Source organism: Helianthus annuus, chromosome 5 (genome assembly GCF_002127325.2).
Source record: "Helianthus annuus cultivar XRQ/B chromosome 5, HanXRQr2.0-SUNRISE, whole genome shotgun sequence".
NCBI classification, from domain to species: Eukaryota; Viridiplantae; Streptophyta; class Magnoliopsida; order Asterales; family Asteraceae; genus Helianthus; species Helianthus annuus.
Window position 1 is genome coordinate 81,179,806 of NC_035437.2, and position 1,568 is coordinate 81,181,373.

At 40.5% G+C, this 1,568-nt stretch overlaps 1 protein-coding gene across 1 annotated transcript; it reads left to right on the forward strand.

Annotated features, from left to right (window-relative positions):
• The first annotated feature begins 231 nt into the window (after window positions 1–231).
• On the forward strand, window positions 232–990 carry LOC110942977. The gene has a single exon (XM_022184737.1). It carries the CDS (start codon window positions 232–234, stop codon window positions 988–990), a length of 759 nt encoding a protein of 252 aa, XP_022040429.1.
• Window positions 991–1,568: the final 578 nt, after the last annotated feature.

Here is a 1,568-nt window from a genome sequence, read left to right on the forward strand (position 1 = left end):
GTGGATTCATTCTTACAGGTTGAAGGGCAAAAGTTTTTGGTCTTGTACTGTTCCTCTAGTTGTTGCTGGTCGTGGAGGAAAATTCTTCAAACCAGGCAGGATGTGAGGAATTTTGTTTGGTCCGAGGTGGGTAACGGCGCGAAGACTTCAGCTTGGTTTGATTCGTGGAGTCATCTAGGGCCGCTGAATCAGATTATTTCTCCTAGAGCTATTGCTAATGCAGGTTTCAATATGGAGTCTAAATTTTCTGATATTTATGCTAATGGTTCTTGGAGATGGCCAGTTGCGTGGAGAGACACTTTTCCTGTTCTTATCCAACTTGATCAGCTGATATTTGATTCGAACAAGGAAGATAAACTTTTGTGGCGTTCAGGTGATCAATTTCGTGAGTTCTCTTCGGCTGGGGTTTGGGAGACTATCAGGCACCGTCATTTGGATGTTCAGTGGTGCCCTATTGTTTGGTTCTCGCAATGCATTCCGCGACATGCGTTTTTAATGTGGTTAATCATGAGGCGAAAGCTGCTTACCCAGGATAAGATTCTGAAGTGGGATTTTTCGCGGCGTAAGAATATGAATATGATGTGCTGCCTGCTATGTTATGCTGATCATGATTCTCATAATCATTTGTTCTTTGAATGCAATTTTTCTTCTCGAGTTTGGCAGGGGGTTAGACATAAAGTGGGAATGGATTCAGTCAATGCGAAGTGGGTGGATATTGGTGATTGGCTTCTAGTGCGGTCCAAGTCCAAATCTGTAGACAACTATGTTGCTAGATTACTAGTTGCGGCCAGTGCTTATTTCATATGGCAGGAGAGGAATGCGAGAATGTTCAAGAACCAATTGAGACCTCCTGAAACTATAAGTGCTCTCATTATCCAACAGGTTCGGTACAAACTAATGGGTGCGAAGCTTAAAGATTGTGCGAATGTGAGAAGGCTGCTAGGCGATTGGGAGATTGTTACCTCTGAGCTCGCAAATGGTGATGGTTGATTGAGTTGTTTAGTCTATTTTGTTTCTAGAAGTGTGTCTAGTTGGGTTGCATTTTGTTGGTTGTTTTCTTGTTTTTTCGTGTTTACTTTCATGGGGCATGTCCTGTGATTGAACTAGTGTAGGATTTCTACACTACTTGTTTTCTTTGGTTGTGAATATATAGAATCACCGGGGTAACCCTTTACCCAAAAAAAAAAAAAAAAAAACAACGTTGATGACCATGCTGATAACGGTGATGATGAGTTTGATTATGATGGTTTTGATCATGATGATCATTATGATTATGTTGGGCTCCACCCTGTTGTGCAAAACGCCATGCACATCAATGATGAGAATGAGAATGAAGATAATGAGGATGAAGATGCTTCGCTTCAAAGGATAGTGAATGAGGATAGAGAAAGCCGGGAAATGATGTTTGAAGTTTCTGCATCAGAGAACCATGCTCTTGTCAGAGGAGTAACACAATATGACAACATTTTTACTGATGAAGAAGAACAAAACAATGAAACTGATGAGGTATGTTGTTCAAATAATAAATTTAAAAAAAAAACACAAAACGCCATGATCAACAAAATCCT